This window comes from Lycorma delicatula, chromosome 7, assembly GCF_047948215.1.
Source record: "Lycorma delicatula isolate Av1 chromosome 7, ASM4794821v1, whole genome shotgun sequence".
NCBI classification, from domain to species: Eukaryota; Metazoa; Arthropoda; class Insecta; order Hemiptera; family Fulgoridae; genus Lycorma; species Lycorma delicatula.
This window is the reverse complement of record NC_134461.1, coordinates 53,454,787-53,473,891: the sequence shown is the minus strand read 5'-3', so window position 1 is coordinate 53,473,891 and position 19,105 is coordinate 53,454,787. Positions and strand designations below refer to the sequence as shown.

Here is a 19,105-nt window from a genome sequence, read left to right as displayed (position 1 = left end):
CATTTTTGAGTTATGAGATGTATGATACATAAAAACATCATACTGAAACTAGTAAAAATGGATTCAGGGATGGTCAAAACATACATGTATAATCATGCTTCACACAATAACGATTTTCAAAAATGTAAGATGGAAAAATTCTTAATTTTCAAGATTAGAATATCAATTGGTTTCATGTATCACATGTTAAGCTACAAAAATTGTGTCCATCAGTGTTATTGTTTATTATCTCTTCCAATTTCTAAGTAAAATATTGTTCTTTATTCAGTAGTATAATTGTCTTTACTCTTCCCTCCTTTATTGCACTCTTTACTTTCATTTGAAAGCTACAGTGGTGGTTCATTATTTTTTTGCCGTTTACTTCTCCACCACCTTCCCCATCATCCAACTAATCTCATATTACTGTAGTTGTCCTATTTTTAATACTGTAAATTTTTTATAATAAACTGGTACCTTAAACAGCAGTTCCTCTCCTTCCATTGTTCCAAGAGCTCCTCTCCTTCCATTTTTCCTATCCAACTACTAGAAGGAACTCCCCTTTTTTTTCTTTAGTATTTAGATTTCCAGTTAATAACGATTCTCTTTGTCTACTTCTAATCTAATCTAAATAGTGCATCTGTTCTTTTCTTGTAACAAATCTGTTTAGAATAAACAATCCTCAATTTCCTTTTATTTATTCTTTCGTTAACTGAGGGTTACTTCTATTAGAGCCATATACTTATTTAGTACAAATCCTATTCTATTCCTCACTTCCTTTTTCTATTTTTATTACAATGAAGGGTATATTGACCTTCTTATGGATTTCTTTCTATTTTTCTTTCATTAATTCTGTTAATATTTCTTCTCTTCACGTCAATCCTTTCCTATAACTTTTCAGAAAAGTAATTTTATATTTTATGGTGTCAAATGTTATTTGAAGCTCACAGATGATCTAGAAAATAGCCAACATTAATAATTTGTAGTTTATCATCTATTCTCATTCTTTTCATGGCAATGTTCCAGTTCATTCTGGGTGTTTGTACCTTACCAGTCCTTATTCTGATGCTCATTTTACTGAAAGGAATTGACTAAAACTGTCCACTGCCAAGCTGACCCTTACAAGTTCTAAGAAGTTTGGATGTTGGGAACAGGGATTAATTAAGTTGGAGAGTTTAAAATAAGTTAAAGGCGGGATATGATTCCTACCTTAAAGGTAGGCAGCACATGATTCCCCCTGGCAAAAGGAAGTAGAAGGAGTCAAGAGCTCAAATAGGCAGGGTGCTAGGTCCGTGAAGTAGAATATGGAATTTCTAATTCGTTCTTATTTTTCTTCAATATGTAAATTATGACAGCAGACTATATTTCATTATTTTCCATTTTTTCAAAGAAACTGATATTTGTAACCTGAATATATTATGACTTAAAAAACTTGCGGGGGAAACCTAGATATATTTATATCTACCTATATATTTATATATTAATATCTATATATTTATAACTGCCTGAAGAGTAACGCCCTTTTGAAGTTGGTAACCTACTTACTCAGTTTCTAGGTTTATAAACTTATTAATTACTACTTCAAAAGCATTATCCATACAGAAGTACAGTACTACAGTACCTAAATCAGTCTGAAACAAAATTTCTGCTTTACATGAGTGTTTTAACAGAAAATTTGATTTGAAAATAAATTTACAATAATAAGTTCAGAATGCCTCATACACACACACACACACACACACACACACACACACACACACACACACACACACACACACACACACACACACACACACACACAAATAATTTAGTTAATTATATGTGAAAAATTAAAAACAAGAAAACCTATACAGTTACTTTATTTTTTGGGATCCCATTCAAATTTGATGTGATTCAAAATGTCCTCTCATCATAGGACCATTCTGGGAATAGAAGACAATTCCTCTCATCATGGTAATGCAAATGTTCTGTAATCCTCTCTTGTATGGATGGAGATTGAAGATTGAAGATGTTATAATAAAGGCACTCTACAGTCATCTCAGGGCTCTGGAATAGCTCTGGGTCACAGATTACTTAAAAGTTGTACATATGCCAATAAAAACTTGAGCTGTAAAAAACTTCCCATAAAAGTAAGCTAATACATATTAAACCAAATTATATAAGTAAGAAATTAAAAATAATACCCTTGGAAATAACAAATTAGTTTGAAAACAAAGATATGACAAAAAAGTATGTATATATATATATATATATATATATATATATATATATATATATATATATGGATATAAGTAAACTCTGTAAAATTACATTTTATATAACATATTTTTTCAATTCATTGTTTAAAAGTTGCAGTAGTATGTTGCTTTAATAGACATCACATTAAATATTTTATTATAAATTTAAACAATTTCATTTTGAATGATAATCATAATTTTTAAATCACATCTTAATAGTAAATTTATTAATTCAACTTAAATTTCTTTCTCTGTTAATTTTGCTATCAATTTTATGTTATATATTTTTATCACTCTTATCATAATTCTTTTTATTAATGTCTGAAATAAATCTCACAAAAATACTATAAATAAAAAACAACAAACACATTAAAAGAAATACAATTCATAGAGAAAAAAAAATAAAGTACTTACTAAATACTGTCAAAACAAAATATAGTATACTTAACAAGCAAATTAATTAAGCTATTACCCTTCTCTTATTAATATACCGAAACAAAGAAATTTTGTTAAACAAAAAATGTAAGATGACACTGACCCTTGGTTTTTATTATTTTCTCACTATCTTTTTTATTGCTTTCAGAAGTAATTTATTGAATCTTTCACAGTAACATTTGAATGGTAATTTTTGTACTAAAATAGTTTTTTTATATTACATTCATTCTAGATGTATCTGAAAGAAAATTGTTAACCTGAAAAATAATTTTTGTTAACAAAAAATATATTATAAGATGACACTCACCCTTGGTCTTTATTATTTCATCACTTTATCTTTTTTTCTTCTTTAGTGAAACTGTTTATTGACAGATATCAAGAAACAGTATTCTTCATGATGGTCTGTTCTGAGCATATTCTTTTAAATTATAGTATCCTTGTCTTCCATTAAAATCATTCAACATTCCTATCCTTCTTCTCGCAATTTTCCTTCAATTAGTACTTTTGAATACAATCATGTGTTAGGATGTGGCCTACCCATTAGCTTTCTTTGTATTGCCTTCATCATACTCGCATTTATATTTGTCAAGACATGATTATTAATTACTCTCTCTTGCCAGTTGATATCTATCATTTTCCTCCACAGTCTCATTTCAGAACTTTCCAGATATTGGGTTACTCTTCTTTTTTGTCCATGTTTCTGCACCATATAATACCATACATCTTACAAATCTCTTTCTCAGATCAATAGGTATACTTTTTGTTATAAACAGATTTCTAACCTTGCTGAAAGTCATTTTATCATTCGCAATTATACTTTTAATTTCCTCAGTGCAATTTCCATCAAATTTTATTTTGCTTACAAGGCATTTAAAACTAACAGCCTGATCCGATTGTTTCTCCTCAATAGAAATCTTTGTTGCACTGCATTCCCTCAATATTCTCATTACTTTGGATTTGTCAGTGTTTATTATCATGCTATTCTTTCTCCTACCTTGCTTATTCTACCCATCATTTATTGTAGCCATTATTATTTGGACATCAGTATATATAATTGTTTATTTCTTCTCCTCCTACCTCATAATCACCATCCTCTAAGTCTTCCAAAGAAGAAAACTAATTATTTTTAAATGTTAGAACAAAATAAGACTATTTTAATTAAAGTGCGTCACCCACTTTGCAAGAAATTTTAGAATTTCCAAGGTTACTGTCATTAGAATCATCATCGTAATCATCCACTATCATTTTCACCATCTTCTGTAAAGAAATAATAAATGATTCCATAGTTTTTCAATGTGTTCTTATCACATATATTCAGTGGGCTCAGTCAATTCTGTCCACTGCTACCTAACTCCCTTTTTCAAACCGATCAACTGCATTCCTGTTACTGCTAATAATAAAAAACAATTTAACGCCCTCACCCCAATTTCTTCTTATTATTGTATATATACCTTTTTCAGGATTTATAAACTTGAGTTCAGGTATTTGTTATTTGTTATTAAACATTTTTTGTGCTATTACATTTTTTTTTAGTTTTGGACATTGGACTGAATTTTTTATTTAAATTGTTAGATATCAACCTTATTGCTATAGGCAATTGGGTCTTTAATTGTCTGTATGTAAGTGATTACATTGGTACTTTTTTATTAATATATTGTGTACTGATAGTGGCTATTATACTGATGGCTGATAACAAACTTTAGTTATTAATTAATTTTAATTTGATTTCTTATCATACCGGGTTTGATAAAATAGGTTGCTGTAGCTTGACTCTTTAAGCTACTGTCTAATTTAAGTTTGTAGTTTATTGAATCCTTTCTGTGTATAATTTAAATATAATCAGAGTGCGTCAATAGGTCAGGTGTGTCTGGCCTACTACTTGGAGGAATCTCCAGAGAAAGAGTCCGAAAGTACGATGGAGCCTGAGTCCGGTCAGGCTACTACCAGTATGACATTGGAGGCTGATCAGCCAGAAGGCCTTCCCCCTAGAAAAAATCAGATGGGTGGATAAAGTGACAAATGAAGAGGTGTTACGGCAAATAGATAAAGAAAGAAGCATTTGGAAAAATATAGCTAAAAGAAGAGACAGACTTATGGGCTACATACTAAGGCATCCTGGAATAGTTGCTTTAATATTGGAAGGACAGGTAGAAGGAAAAAATTGTGTAGGCAGGCCACGTTTGGAATATGTAAAACAAATTGTTAAGGATGTAAGATGTAGGGGGTATGCCGAAATGAAAAGACTAACACTGGATAGGGAATCTTGGAGAGCTGCATCAAACCAGTCAAATGACTGAAGACAAAAAAAAATCTATAAGGAAGGCAGCCGGCAATATGAAGATTAAAATTAAAGAGAAAAGGGAAACCTATGGTGCCCTTAAGCAGATACTTTCGTCAACTATAAAAGGTGGTAGTCTTCTCACGAAGACCAGGAAGGCCCGGGTACGGGACTTGGAGAACGGCATACAGCCGGGTGAGATCTTACAGGGGCTGTCTACGGCCTCCGGTCAGAAGTTATCGGCTGACACGAGAGTGACAATTAGATCGGGTCTTGGAGAAAAAGGAGTGGCGATATGTCGCCTCCTAGCACCGATTGTACAAAAGGGAAGGGTGAAGATCGGGTTTGTGAGCTGTAGAGTAGATGTTGTTAATCTCCCTCTGCGACGCTACCGATGTTTAGAAACAGGACATCTGGCAAGGAACTGCAGGGGCGAAGACAGGAAGGCTGTTTGTTACAATTTCGGGGGCGACAGACATCACGCTGTAGAATGTAGTAAAACACCGAATTGTTTTACGTGCAATGCATAGGGGCACTGGACTGGCAGTGCCACATGCCCCAAGAGGGCCAATAGTGAGAATAACAGGAGGACCGGGCGTACCTCAACCTGTTGATGGAAATGAAAATTGTTCAGTTTAATATGAACCATGTGACACTGGCGCTTGACCTGCTGACAAGGTATGTCTCGGAGATGGACATTAATATTGCGCTCATCTCTGAGCCCTACGTTCCTCGCTCGCGGCTGGAGTGGGTTATCTCTGAGGATCGAAAGGTTGCTCGACAGGATTACGGACTGTCGGGCCGTCATTTGTACATGGTGTACCGAGGTGTCTTCGAAAGTATGACCTCTTACGCGGCATCCGTTTGGGCGCATAGGTTGGAAAAAATCGAGCACTCATTCAAAATTTAAGAAGTACCCAGCGCAGAGTCTTAATTGTATGCACTGGTGTTTTTAAAACAACCTCCTACGACGCTACCACCGTATTGGGAAAGGATCTCCCAATCGATATAGTGGTGAAAGTTCGGGCGGCCATGTGGAAATTGCGAAGAGGCAGGAAGGCCGAACTATTTGTGATGCGGTTTCGAGCCGGGCCTGTACCAGAGCGGAACGGTGATCTCAATGCACCGATTCTAAATTTCGAACAGTTGCCCATCTCCCGCCTGCGGATGAGGTTTTACAGCCTCACGATGGAATCATGGCAGCATGAATGGCACGCTACGACTAAGGGAAGATCCTTGTATAGATTTATATAGGATCTGGGGAGATGGTATTTCTCCTTCGTTTTTAAAGGCAACGGGAGCCCGAGTGCTCTCCAAGCATGTAAATTTAAACCAATATTTGTTTCGGTTCCACCTGGCAGCTGATGAGCTGTGCGTCTGCGGGGAGGTCCAGTCGAACGAACACCTGATGTTCCACTGCCCAGATCTTGGGGTGGCCAGAACTCACGCCACCCTGGAAGTTAGTGGTCAAGGGGAAAATTGGCCACTCATAAGCGGGGAGTCAATGTGGCGTGAGCCGCATTGTCGGACCGTGTGGTTGTTCTTTGATGCCGTTCCTTTTTTCAACCGGCATCAGTAGTTTATTTAAGGGAAAGACTCCTACCTCCTGCTGTGGGAAGCTACCTGAGAGTTATGGCTGCCCATCACCCAATTAAAGCTCCAAGCCCTTTAATATTGGTAGACAGGTACTTGCTGGCATTTAACGATCTAGGCATGGCAGCGAATTGATGTCTTGACGTGATAAATTTAATTTATTGAATGTCATATATTTTAGTAGTTGACGGGATGCGCCTACCCATTTTAGAATATATGATAAGTGAGCGGTGGTACACGAAGCAAGTGGAGTGTGGCACCATGCTTAGTTCGCTCATCCAATTAGGTTAGCTGTAGGAGACAGAAATTCGGTCTTATGCTTTAGGGCGACCGAATGGGCTGGAGGCGGGAGGAATGCCAAGCAAACAAAATCTCTGAGGATCGGGGTACGGTCATTTCTCTACCTGTCATTGCCTACCTGTCGGGGACGTTCTGAAAGAGCGTGGTTTTGTCAGGGTTAGGATTGGAGGTATTTATTATTACAGTTGTTATTTTTCGCCTAACATGTATATGGAACGATACAGGGAAATCTTGGAGTCGCTTATTAGAGACCTCGAAGCTCACCGGCCGGCATTATTAGCTGCGGATTTTAATGCCTGTTCGGTTACCTGGGGGTCACCAGGACCGACGTGAGAGGCAGATTGCTGACTGAGGCCGTCGCATTACTGGATCTAGAATGCCTCAACTTTGGAGGCGCTCTAACGTTCAGGAGGGGAATTACTGGATCCATTATTGATCTTACTTTTGCTACGCCAGCTTTGGCAGCGCGGATTCGGGACTGACGGGTGAGTGAAGACTACCTAGCGAGTGATCACCAGCCATCCTCATGAGTGTTATAGATGGAGATTTTCCGGGGACTGGGAGGCAGGATCCTCGTGGCTGGAGTACGAAGGGTAGGACCCGAAAGAATTTGCGGAGACACTGGATCTCAGTGCAGTACGCAGGTTACTGCGGCAGAAGACGGAGCCGTATGTCTGGTTGACTGCTTGGAAACGGCATGTGCTGCTCTTCTTCCTCGCAGGTATTGCTGGAAGAATCGTTTCCCAATATATTAGTAAACAGAAGACATCGCTTGGAAACGCATGGAGTGCCTAAGCAAATCGCCCGTCACCAAGGTGACGTCGATGTAACTTTCCCCCAGTTCGGAAGAAAAGTCGGCGGTTGTTCTGCCTCTTTAAGCAAGTAGAGGTTCCTGGCTTCAACGAACTGTGCGATACCAGCGCTTCTGGGGTCAGTGAGTGGTGAACCCCAGGCGGAAGACTTGGCGTTAGCGTCCAGAGCAACCAGCACTCTGATGCCCGGAAGACCATCCAGAATCTGCCCCAACTTCGCCAACAAGTCATCGATACTCCAACCAACCTGGAAGTATCCCGACACCAGTACAACATCGAGCGTACCCCTCGTGACTCGCACGACGGTGAATTGCTCATCAGAAAACTGAGGCATCCAGAAGACACCCAACGAGACCGAGCTGACCAAGAAGGGGTCAACGGCCATCAAGTCCTTGTCGAAACCCACCAAGTCGTCTAGGCTATCCCCTCCGGATTGCCGCTAAAAGATAAACTACACCAGGTGTAACGCCAGGCACTACGTTTACAACTTATAAGTACCTACCAACTGACACAAAACCAGGTGAGCGTCCGCAAATGTAGTCCGAGCAAAGCTGTCTGTTCTTACACAACCCCGCTCGAACAGTCAAAAGCTAATACGCTCCTAATATATGACCACCGGCTAGGTCAGAGCGAAATCGCTTCCCGAACCTGCCAGAGGACCTGAAATTTCCTTGGCCTCACGAACTACGAAATAGGGACACCGACACACAAAGGAGACGTCCTTATTTAGCCGACGGTGACACTATTGCAACACACTACGCCCCTGTTTTGAATAACACTTTGCAGTAACGTAGGTTGACTAACCGCCACCGATCGTTGTTCAATCCCGACGACGAGAACATAGAACACTGTTCTTGCTGAAAAAGCAACCGGTAATGCAACGGTAATGCAATGCAATTTTGATGTACGATGCCAGAGGCCGACAAACGATGACTACAGAACAAATACCAATGCGATGGCTACTTGCTATTTCCCCTATAATGTATAGTTTACATTTATTTCTGGGCATCACTGGCCAAAATAATTTCGTCGCAGGCCATCAGTTTGACAATCATGATGCAATGAATGAACTTGAATATAATCTCTTTTATTATTTAGATTTGTTCTTTGAAATGCTGCTCTGATCAAGATTTATGAATGGTTTTCCTTGATCCTTCATGCAAAATCTAGAGTAATTTTTTTTTTTAATCTTGTAATAGTATACATATCATTCCTGATATGATTTATTCAGTGTAAATCTTATGATGTAAATAAAGTATTTACACTATCCTAAGCAACATCAATTTAATTGATTCTTTTCCAATGTTTAAGATGACAGTAGTAATGATTCATTTTATACAAAGTAATTCACTACGAAGTTTGTTGATGAATCAATATTTTTATTTCCTGTTCATACACACTAAAAGTTGTATTTTAAATAGGAAGAAGACACATTCAATGATACTGATGAAATTCCTGCCAATATTTTAAAAGAAATTGTAATTTCTATATTTCACTTCTTATAAATTTGATTGATGAATTTTTCAACAGAAAAATTCAAGAGTATTTTCCAACTGCCATATGACCATCATTCCTATTCTTCTCCTTAAGAAATAGTTCTGCAATTCATTTACAAAATCATGAGCCAATCCTGTAATTTTTTATATTTTCAAGAGTATTTTAAAAAAGTTTATGAAAAGTAGACTTCAACATTTTTTTAATAACATAATATAATGACAAATTTTCAGCATTATTTTGGGAAATTAGCTGTCTGCCAACAGAGTAGAACATGGAGTGAACACAGAAGTGTCCTTATTCCCTTGCTTTTCTTATTGTTTATTAATGATCTAGCTTAAAATCTTGAACCATTCTTTATTATTATGCAGATGACACAACTATGTATGTAACCAAAGATAATTGTTTAATTAAAAGTACTTGAAAACCCTAGCAGTTCAGAAATTATTCACTGAGTGGATTGTAACCACATAAATCTAAATATGAATACGCACTGCGTTCCTCAGGTACAAGTAACATTGTTAAGGAAGAAATCCCATTCATGGTGTGGCATATTTCTGCTGCTCATAATGAAAAATTTCTGCAAGTTTCTCTTGGGATGATCAAATTGATTCTGTTGTGATAAAATCAAATGTTTGCTTTGAAATTCCTTAATAAAACAAAGCTTGTCATCATTATTAAAAATTCATCATACATATAAATATTTTCATCTGCAATATATCTTCTGGAGCTCCCTAAAAATCAGAGTGAGAGTCAGAAAATATCACAGAAAAATAGGCTATCAGATCATTGTTTGGTTGCCTTCAGTATAAATCATGTAGACTGATATTTAGAAAATTAAAGATTTGAATCTATTATGTGTAATGAATGTGCAATCTTTGTTAGAAAGAATAGCCACTTATTCTTTCTTAAAAAATAGCAAAATCGACCTCTATCAAATCAGACAAAACTGATTTCATGTTACTCAACACTAAATAGCTTCCATTGTCATTGTTAAAAACCTATCAAGTAATTTATAAAAACGTTTTCTACCAGTTTTAAATACCATTAAAATAGTTTAAAAGGTTAAGTAAAAAGCTAAGTAAAAAACTAAGAGTGTATTTTGTAATGGGCTACTCTGAGCAAGGTTTAACCATGATCAGTCTAGGGAAATGCTGAGAAATTTCCTTTTTTATCCATGGAAAAGTCTACTTTATTATATACCCACCAGAATAAAAGATTTTTTTTATTTGTTAATTTAATTATGTTAAACAATGTATGTTTATCATTGTATAATAGTAAATTATTATTTATTCTTTTCAATTTCTATGGGCTAATGCCCAACCAACAGCATTTATACTTTTTATGCAATATTTAAAAAATATTGGCGTTGTAATTGAGAAGGGAACCTTATGTATTTGAGAAAACATTGCTGTCTTAGTTCACTTGCAGTATTAGTACACGTTTATGTAAGAGAGGTCCTTTGATTTTTACTTCTTATTTAATTTTATTTATATTATATGGTGAACTAGGAAAGTGAGATAATACAAAAATAAGAAACATTAGATAAAAATAGTAATTTATCAATTTTTTTTTTTTTAACATTTAAACAGATATAATTTTTGTGAATGTATTTTTTTTCTCAGTTTTTAATACATTACTCAACATAAATATTCGTTTATCTGATTCACTTCATTACGTGAGCAATTTCTACTGATTAATGATAACAAAAACGATTATGTCCGCATGATTTTTTTCTAAGAAATGACATCATCGCTCATATTGTCAATCATCTGTTTATAACTTATGACGTCATCAATGCTACCTGTACTGTTTCACATCGTGGGTTGGGTGAAAGTTTCTAACGATTTTGTGTGCAGTACTCTTCAGTCATTGTTCCAGTTTTTGTTTCTGTATCGTTTTGTATTTTAACAGTTTCTAGAAACTTTATTAATACTGTCAGTTTTTAAGAAGCCTTTTTATTAAATATTTTTTAAATATTTTATTCGTTTAATACAACCCCGGCTTTTGACACTGAATAGCTATGACTGCCCAGCAATACTATCCGTTTAAGGTAAGTTGGGTATTGAATTAATCAGCGAATGTAGTTATTCCACAATTTTATTTATTATTTATATGATTTTTGTGTCATATGATCATGATCAAGAAATTGGGAGTATTGTTTTTTTTTTATGAAAGGTTTTTCATTTTCAGAAATGGGCGTTGGCTTTTTACGGCTTGACCTTTTTATCAATTTTGGTATTTTAGTACATTTAATTTTTTATATTTGTGATGAATTTCCACGTTGAAAACAGTACATCCTTTGTTTGTTGTGTTCCAACGTATGTGATAAATTGTATCGTTTATTCGCTGTTCAGTGTTGTAATACTTAAAATTGCAAGTTCAGCGATACATTGTTGACAAAAAAAAAGTAGTTTTATTTAACTTCATTTATTAATTATTTGACCGAAGCAGTTTTGTATTGATTAACCCATTTTTTCCGTAATGTAATCATAAAAGCTAACATTTCATTTATTAAGTATGTTGAATGTATTATTTCAACTAATTAAAACATCTACAAACAAGGTTAAGTTTTCCACCTGTTGTCTACCTGTAAATTGATAATTTTGACAGTAAACAGATTTGTAAATAATGAAATAAAGAAGAGAAAAGTAAATCATTTTAACAATATTAAAAAGATTAAGCCTTTAGACTGCATATGTAGTTTATTGAAAAACCAGTTGTAGCTGGATGAAGTGGATGTATTTCTAATTTTGCATTAGTTTATTGTGTTAATACATACATATAAGCAGCTGCAGTAAATTATGTTAATCTGTGTTATAAATTTCTGTAGTAAAGATTGATTTAAAATATTCTCAAATTTAGACAATGTAATACAAAATAATGATTGTAGGCACCTACACTGGATTCTTTAAGAATGAGCATTCAGAGGCAATGCAGATAGATGCAAGGCACCACCAAAGTGATTTAATTTGTTCATTTTTTAATATTATTTTTTAAGTTCACCATTCAATCAAAAAAAGTCTATTGGTTACATGAAAGGTCAATTATTTTGAAAATTGTGTCATTTAAAGGTACTAATGAAAAATATTATTAAAATAAGTCTTTATTAAGTTCTTTATTGATTGGTACATAAAATTGCATTTATAGATTATGTTAATATAAGATGAATTAATTATAAATATAAAAATAGATTATAACAAAAATAATAGTGTTTTGCCTACAATTACTTATTATATTGTCTGGATTATTGCTCCAATTTTTGTTGCTGATATCAGGTCCTATGTACAGATTTTCTTCTTAGAGAAGCAGTTAATGAAAGTTGCATTTCCACAGATTTATCATATTTAAACTTGGAACATCACAATGAGATAAAATTTGAACCTATTATAGAGCAGTCCCAGTGTAATAACAACTATCACAATCTGAAAAAATATATCCATCATAAATGGATGATCAGCAAACATTATCAGAAAAATGCTAGTGGCGAAGTGAATCAGGTTTTTTATCAATTTTTTTCAAAACTGTGACATCCACCCTGTTACTTGTTGATTGAAGAGAATTACAAAATATATTAGCAAGTTCATTTAAAATTACAAGCAGACCTGTGTGAAAATTTCACAATTTAAATTTTATAAAAATAATAACAAACATGAAAAATGCAGCTACTAAAACATTAATATGATCACTGGTACGTTCAGTAACATCAGATAACCTGAAAAACACAGCTGTATTATGATTAAAATATTACAGTAACATAAACTGTATAGAATATTAGAAAACTTGAAAAAAAAAACCATCTGCTACAAAGCATTAGTACTGATTCTGGATGTATCACAGCGACTGGATTCTTGTGATTGGACACATAATAGGATCAGCGATTTTTGCATTCTCAATACTTTTTCACTTAATTTTTCATATTAAATCTGTTTAATGCAAACCTGGGGGGTAATTCCTTATTCAGTAATACCACGTTTATGGGGAGTTTTGTGCGGATAGCGTCATCTTCCATAACATATATAGACATTTTTTATGATTTTTTTTTTGTTATATTTATTTTGTAAAAAAGATTTGAAGTTATGTTTATGACCTGCATTAAGTAAATATAAATAAATGAATACTTGACTAAATCCTCTGTAGAAACAATGGTATAACCATTAGATTAGAATAATGAAACAAAGTAGTAAACATTTTTACACCTTTTATTTGTAGCTTATAATTTCTTTCTGCTTCTGATTTTGTCTTATTCAATCCAGATATTTATTACCTTTGTAATGTTTAAAGTGATCAGCAGACATCGAAGATTGAGCAAATTGGTAACCTCTGAATCAGAAAAGAAAAATACAATGGAGGCAAAAAATAAAATGTAATAGAAATTTTCATTACATTATTATCAAAAAAAGTTGTTAGATTTTTTTTATCACTTTATGAATTTTCAGTGCTGTTTACAAAATTTTTATTTTTTGTAGAATTTGAGTTTTCAAATTCTATTTTATATAATGTTGCATTCTTAAAAATTATGTTTATTGTTACGTAATAGTTAAATTGTTACACAAAAAAATATTTTCAAGTAAAACATTTTCTTTTAAGATATTCTGTTAATCCTTGATTATCAAAAATGTCAATTATATGATATAATCTGTCTGTATACTAGGATAAATAGTAAATTAATAGGATTTTTACAATTAATGTACTATTATATTTTTATTTTTGTACTTCTGTATAGGCCTATATTTTACATTAACATGTTATAAAATTATTCCTACTGTCAGTTGCAAAAGTTAGTAATTATCGATTCATCTTAGTTAAAGTTGAATATAATCAATCCTCTTAAAAGATTTTTAATGTGATTGAAAAGTTTTCTTTTTGTACAAGTCATCATTTATTGTCTGTTAAATGTTGCACTAGTTGGCAGTACAGGTTACTTACTTTTGTTTTTGTTTTTTTCGGTACAGTGTACACCAACTGTTTTTCCGGCTGAACCATTCAGTGCAAATGAAGATGCTGCTATTTTACGAACAGCCATGAAAGGATTTGGCTGTGATGAAAAGGCAATAATTGATATTTTGGCTCGAAGAGGAATTGTTCAAAGGCTTGAAATAATTGAAGCATACAAAACTCTTTATGGAAAGGTAAAAATATTCAACTTATAATTTTGATTAATTTTTATTTACTTTTTCAGTAAATTTATTTTTTAGCTAAGTACATAAGCACTAATAAAAATATAAGGTTTATGTAATCCATTAAAATAAATGTATAGGTGATTTTATTTTAATGATTGTTTAGAATACTAATGCTAAATAAATTATAATTAAAAGTAATGAGCAACTAAAGTAAATACATATATGGATGCTAATAATGTTGTGTATATTTTAATGGACAAGTTAAATCTACATATTAACAATTCAAACAGCAGTTTAATCATTAATGTTTTTAGGATAAGTAAAAACTTGCCAAAAAACTACTGTTCTTTAGTCTCATATCAGTTCGCTATTCAAAGCATTTTCATGTGAAAATTCAGATAATTTAAAAAATGTTGAGTAGAAAGATCCATTCCAGAGAGCTTAGATACCATCAGTATGGCACTGATGGTAATAATTTCTTTACATCGTTTTACTGCATTCCTTTTTATTTTATTAACATTAAGGTTTTTCCCCTTGCATTTCTTTGGGAGCAGCTTTTTTCAAAAAAGTTGTAAATTTGTGTAAAAAATATGCTTTCAAATATAATAAAATAACCTTATTTTTGTAAGCCTATCTAAAATTTTAAATAAAAGTAATACCAAGAAATTAGAATGAACATTAAAAGAATATATAAAGACTAAAAATTTCTATAAAAGAATAATAATAATGCTTTTTTAATTCTGTAAATTGAAAAACTTCAATTATTTGAAATTGGTATCAAATTAAAGGTTACAAAGTTATTAGTTGTTTTTATTTTAGTACAAACTTCTAAAATAAATAATTGTGAAATATTTAGTTGTACTGAAAAATTTTAAGGCTGCTTTGTTATAATTCTTCTTATAACAAATAATTCTTCTTACTTCTTAATTTTTTGAAAAATCGTGTGGTAGTTAGTTTTTTTTTTTTGTTGTTAGGCTAAGAACATACCAAATCGCCCTTGTATGTTTTTAGCATCACCATTAGATTGTTGTCAAATTCTTCCCATATTTAAAAATCTTGCTGACTCTCTCCTGCTCCTGGACATATGCGAGAGATTGAAGACCAAGGTTTTGACTTTGCAAGTTAGGTGGAATGAATCTTCTACTGGTCAATACACGGATGGTATATTTCCAGATGTTAGGGGTTTGTGAGCTATAAGGTGGGTTTTCCCCAATCTGTACATAACTCAATTTCTTTCTGGACATAGTGCCTTTAGGGATAATTTGGCTAGGTTTGGTTTGGTCGATTTGGGCTTACGCCCGGACTGTAGGGTCGATGATACTGTGAACCATGTCCTTTATGCTTGTCCCCAGTATGAGGCTGAACATACCAGAGTTTTTAGGGAGCTTGAAAGAATAAACTCCTTTCTTGATCTTTGGGTCTACTGGAAGACTCTCAGAAAATGGACAATAGAGGCTGCATTCACTTAATTTCCTCGCACTGAGCAGAACAACTGAGGGGGTATAAGTAGTGTAGTATCCTGGGTGGCTACGGACCGCCTGGATGGTTGATTGGCATCGAGTCACAGTTAGTTAGAAATAACCATGTGATTTGTAACATTTTGCTGTTGGCGGGATGACAACTGCACTGCCGAGGGTATGGTTATTCATGCAGTTGAGAGGTGTAGCGCCGTTCTGATATGTAGGGCAGTTAATGAATATGTAAGTATTGTCGGCGGGATGGAGACTGCACTGTCAAGGACATGGTGATGCAGCTGTGAGGTGTAGAGCACCATCTCGACGATGATAGTTATGTAATAAAATAAATGTGACACGGGACTCTGCGATGGAGCTGAGTTGGAGTAGGAGGTCTATCCTCCTCTCCCTAGTAGACCAGATCAGAGTCCATAGTTGTATTTAAACTAGGGGTTTGAACTATAAAGTTGAGTTTACCAAGGGTACTAGGAATAAATTCCGTTATTGCAAACAACATTTATTCACTAATAGTTTACATAAAATGTAGAACTAGGCACGGTGTTCGTGCTTCTGCAAACTCAGTTAGCTAGTTCAGAGAGCAACAAAGTAGAACAGTCAATATGTGTGAAAGAAGCCTACAGCGAAGGTGAAGGCCGAGTCATAATTCACTGATGTAAATGTCTACCGAGACATTTATATTGGTGGTATCCCAATGAGGCCTGACTTATTACTGTGAGATGTAATCTGTTAGAGCCCATCAGGGCTAACAGAGGGAGTGGTGTGGTAACCGAAAAAATCACAAGGCGGGTGTCTTCCCCTGCAGTGGTTGGGATGCCTTAGCCAAGAGTACGAGAAGTAATTTATATAAGTTAAAAAGAAATTGTGACATTTTATTTTTGTATTTTTCTGAAGGAAAGTAAAAATATTTGTAGAAGTTACTCTTTGTTCAGAGAAACAAAAATGGATTTCTGCATTTTCCCACCAATTAACTAATGCTATTCTCCATTTTTTTCTTTGCTAATATTTTATTCCGAACATATATACTACTTCCTGTGTCCTCAATTATATGTTTTATAAGTTCTAGTCTTTATCTTTTAAGCTTAAATCCATGGAGTTTGAAGCATAGTTATACTACAGAGATTTTTCCAAAATATAATATAGAATTCTTTTCCCAAATATTAAAATGATATTGATAAAAAGTTTTTAAATACCAAAAAAATAATAAAATACAATGATTGATAGCAGAGTTATAGGATGATCAGAATTGATATTCTGTAGTTAATATATTTGCTGATTTATCCTGTACTTTTTTAGTTAATATATAATATTTATTAAAAAAATAAATTGTAATTTTTGTTAACAGGATTTGATTGCTAATCTAAAAAGTGAACTTGGTGGAAAATTTGAAGATGTTATAATTGCATTGATGACACCACTACCAGCATTTTATGCTAAAGAGTTACATGATGCTATTTCAGGAGTTGGTACTGATGAAGAAGCTATTATTGAAATACTCTGTACTTTGAGTAATTATGGTATAAGAACTATCGCTGGCTTTTATGAGAAACGTAAGTAATTTTCTTACCAATGTTATTTGTTAAATATAAAATCATTCTGATTTTTTATTAATTTTTTTAAAGTGAATACTTTTCATTCAAAATTTGACAGTAAAAGTTTGAGTACCATTTTTACTCTTCTTGGAGATTGAATTTTGGAAGATTTATTATGCATTAGTTGGAAAAACTGCTGAAGATTACTGTATCAAATAAACTTTGGGTTAGCTGATGTTTTGTTCGTGGTTGGTTTTAATCTTTAATTAAAGTTAAAATATTATTTAATCAGTACAAAATAACACATTTGCTGCAGAAGTACACTTGAGTTACTGGCCGTCCTCACCTGTTTTGTAGAGACAGTCACATGAATTGAATCATATTGTATCCTCCCTTACATTGTTTTGGTACCCGGTATTAAAGCTTTACTACTTCTCTGTTGTAATTCTATATTGTTGGTGTACTATATAGCATCTATAAAATATTTTTTACTTATTTTTATGCAATATAGTATATTTATGAGTTTTTGTAACAACAAAATATTTATTTAATAATTTTATTCTTGTTTGAAATTTAGTTATTTATGAGTTAAATGATTTGTATCATTTTTTTTTTTTGCTAAAAGGGAAGAGTGGTATTGTATGTATATTTTTGTTTATGTTTATAGGCTTATTTTAGAATTAAATTTCAAGCATATAACATCATTTACTGGTTGATCATAAGTTATTCTACAGTATTATAACTAAAATTATATGTATTTACTGAAATTAATCTTTTTAAGATTCATATTATTCCTTTGTACTGTTAAATTATATTAAATATATATAATAATAATATACTTCATAATATGTTTAATATATATATATATTTCAGTGAATCGAGGAGGTTTGGTGAAAAAACACCACATTTAAGTTGCTTAATATGTTTCATTATGTGTTTAGTTTGTTGACTCCAAGGCTGTTTGTGTTAATTAACAGTACTATATAGTTACTGCTAAAACATGAGAGAAAAAAATAAATTTTGCAGAAGAACATTTAATATGTTCTGGTTTAAGCATTCAGTAAATTTAATAAGATTAAATAGTAATGTTGGTGAATTGACTTTTAGAGATACACGATCTAGTAGAAAGTTCCCTGATTTTTTATTTTCTGCTTTACCTCAAATTAAATTCAGGATTCTAAGGTACTTAACAGGTGTGCTGACCTATAAATCAGTTATTTTGAGAATGATTTGTAGTTATATATTGTAGAAAATTAAATTTTTTTGTAAAATCTAGTTGCTTATAAATTTTAATTAACATTGCTTCTTATCTTTTGTTTAATGATTGTTCTTACTTTGCTCATTTAACATTTAATCTCTATTATGCTTTCTTGATCATAAAACATATTTTAGAAGTACGTCATTTGTTATCTGTGCATATACATGTTTTGTTTTTTTTTATCAAATTATTACATTCCTTTTGTTAGAAATATTTTTTTTTTTTCATTGCATACTATGCATTTTTGATGAGTTGCTCTTGTTGATAGTATTATATACTTTAACATATATAATTATATATAAACAATTTTATTTAATGTTTTCCTTAATGCAACTTCTTACAACTTCATTTAATTATGTATTGTAATATGTAGTTATAAAACTAAAATTTCTTTTATCATATAAAAGAAATTTTAAGAGTTTTAAAACAACTACTTTATTGTTTATTATTGCTATTTTTTAAATATTTTATAACATGATTGTTGGGTTTATATGCTTTTTATACTTATTTTATCATATATGTTAGTAATTTTTCTGATATTTTATTTGTGTAGTTGTAGTTTAGGTATAAACTATTATTAGTATTTTTTGATGAT

The 19,105-nt window shown here is 32.6% G+C and overlaps 1 protein-coding gene across 1 annotated transcript in view; it reads left to right on the top strand.

The window, feature by feature from the left end:
- Positions 1-10,923: 10,923 nt before the first annotated feature.
- LOC142328086 (annexin B9-like) overlaps positions 10,924-19,105 on the top strand; it is a 35,790-nt gene continuing 27,608 nt past the window's right edge. Inside the window, exons 1-3 of the mRNA XM_075371574.1 lie at positions 10,924-11,178; positions 14,081-14,257; positions 17,066-17,270. Of these exons, the coding sequence (XP_075227689.1) occupies positions 11,149-11,178; positions 14,081-14,257; positions 17,066-17,270 (412 nt within the window). The 5' untranslated portion in view covers positions 10,924-11,148. The remainder of the gene's footprint in view (positions 11,179-14,080; positions 14,258-17,065; positions 17,271-19,105) is intronic.